Source organism: Cynara cardunculus, assembly GCF_001531365.2.
Source record: "Cynara cardunculus var. scolymus isolate 2C chromosome LG 16, CcrdV1, whole genome shotgun sequence".
Taxonomy (NCBI): Eukaryota; Viridiplantae; Streptophyta; class Magnoliopsida; order Asterales; family Asteraceae; genus Cynara; species Cynara cardunculus.
The window spans coordinates 6609421-6610527 of NC_037543.1; the positions used below are offsets into that span (position 1 = coordinate 6609421).

Consider the following 1107-nt stretch of genomic DNA (forward strand, 5'->3'; position numbering starts at 1 on the left):
CAATCTACCCTTACCTGTTAACAAATTAACAAACAAGGACAGAAAGTTAAGTTAGACATAAAGTCAAGATTGTAAATACAAGAGTATTTTAACACCCGCCCTCAATCTTGACTTTTAAACAAGTCAATCATTTTTAATTTTGAACACAAATAGTTATGATGTGTAATGTTTAGGGCTTTGGTTAAAATATCTGCCGTTTGTTCAAAAGAAGATATTTTTTCAATTTTTAAAACACCTCTGCTTATTTTTTCCCGTATAAAGTGAACATCAATTTCTATGTGTTTTGTTCTCTCATGAAAAACAGGATTGTTTGTTATTTGAATAGCAGATTTATTATCGCAAAATAAGCTAACAGGAAGAAGATTATTTATATTCAAATCAGATAAAATCTTAAGCACCCAAATAACCTCACAAGATACAGTGGCCATAGCCCTGTACTCAGACTCGGCGGAAGAACGTGAAACAGTGTTTTGTTTCTTACTTTTCCACGAGATTAAAGACTTTCCAAGAAACAAACAATATCCAGTAACAGATCGTCGAGAGGATAAGCATTTACCCCAATCAGCATCTACATAAGCAGTAAGATTAAAACATTCTGACTTTGTAAAGCTGATTCCTTTTCCAGGTGACAACTTAAGATATCTGAGAATTCTGAGTGCTAAATTTAGATGAGACTGTCTGGGAGCATGCATGAACTGGCTTAAACAGTGAACAGCAAATGCAATATCAGGTCTAGTGGCTAAAAGATAAATCAATCTGCCTATCAATCTTTGATACCCAGTACAGTCAGACAAAAGAGAATCTTTAGAACTATTTAAATCTGAAATGACTAAATTTGCATCCATGGGTGTAGATGATGGTTTACACCCAAGATACCCAAAATCATTTAACAATTCCAAGCAGTACTTTCTTTGGGACAAACATAAACCATTAACACATTCAAGAATTTCTATTCCTAAAAAATATTTCATTTTTCCCAAGTCTTTAATTAAAAACTTTGTTTTTAAGTACTCTTTGAAACTATTTATTTATACTAAACTATTTCCTGTTATAACGATATCATCTACATATACAAGAAGCACAAGGAAAACAGAACCCACACGTTTT

General features: G+C 32.4%; 1 protein-coding gene across 1 annotated transcript in view; it reads right to left on the reverse strand.

Moving 5' to 3' along the window:
• Positions 1 to 845, reverse strand: part of LOC112529658 (uncharacterized mitochondrial protein AtMg00810-like) — a 5280-nt gene extending 4435 nt beyond the window's left edge. Inside the window, exon 1 of the mRNA XM_025140996.1 lies at positions 408 to 845. Within this exon, the coding sequence (XP_024996764.1) occupies positions 408 to 845 (438 nt within the window). The remainder of the gene's footprint in view (positions 1 to 407) is intronic.
• Between the last annotated feature and the right edge of the window lie 262 nt (positions 846 to 1107).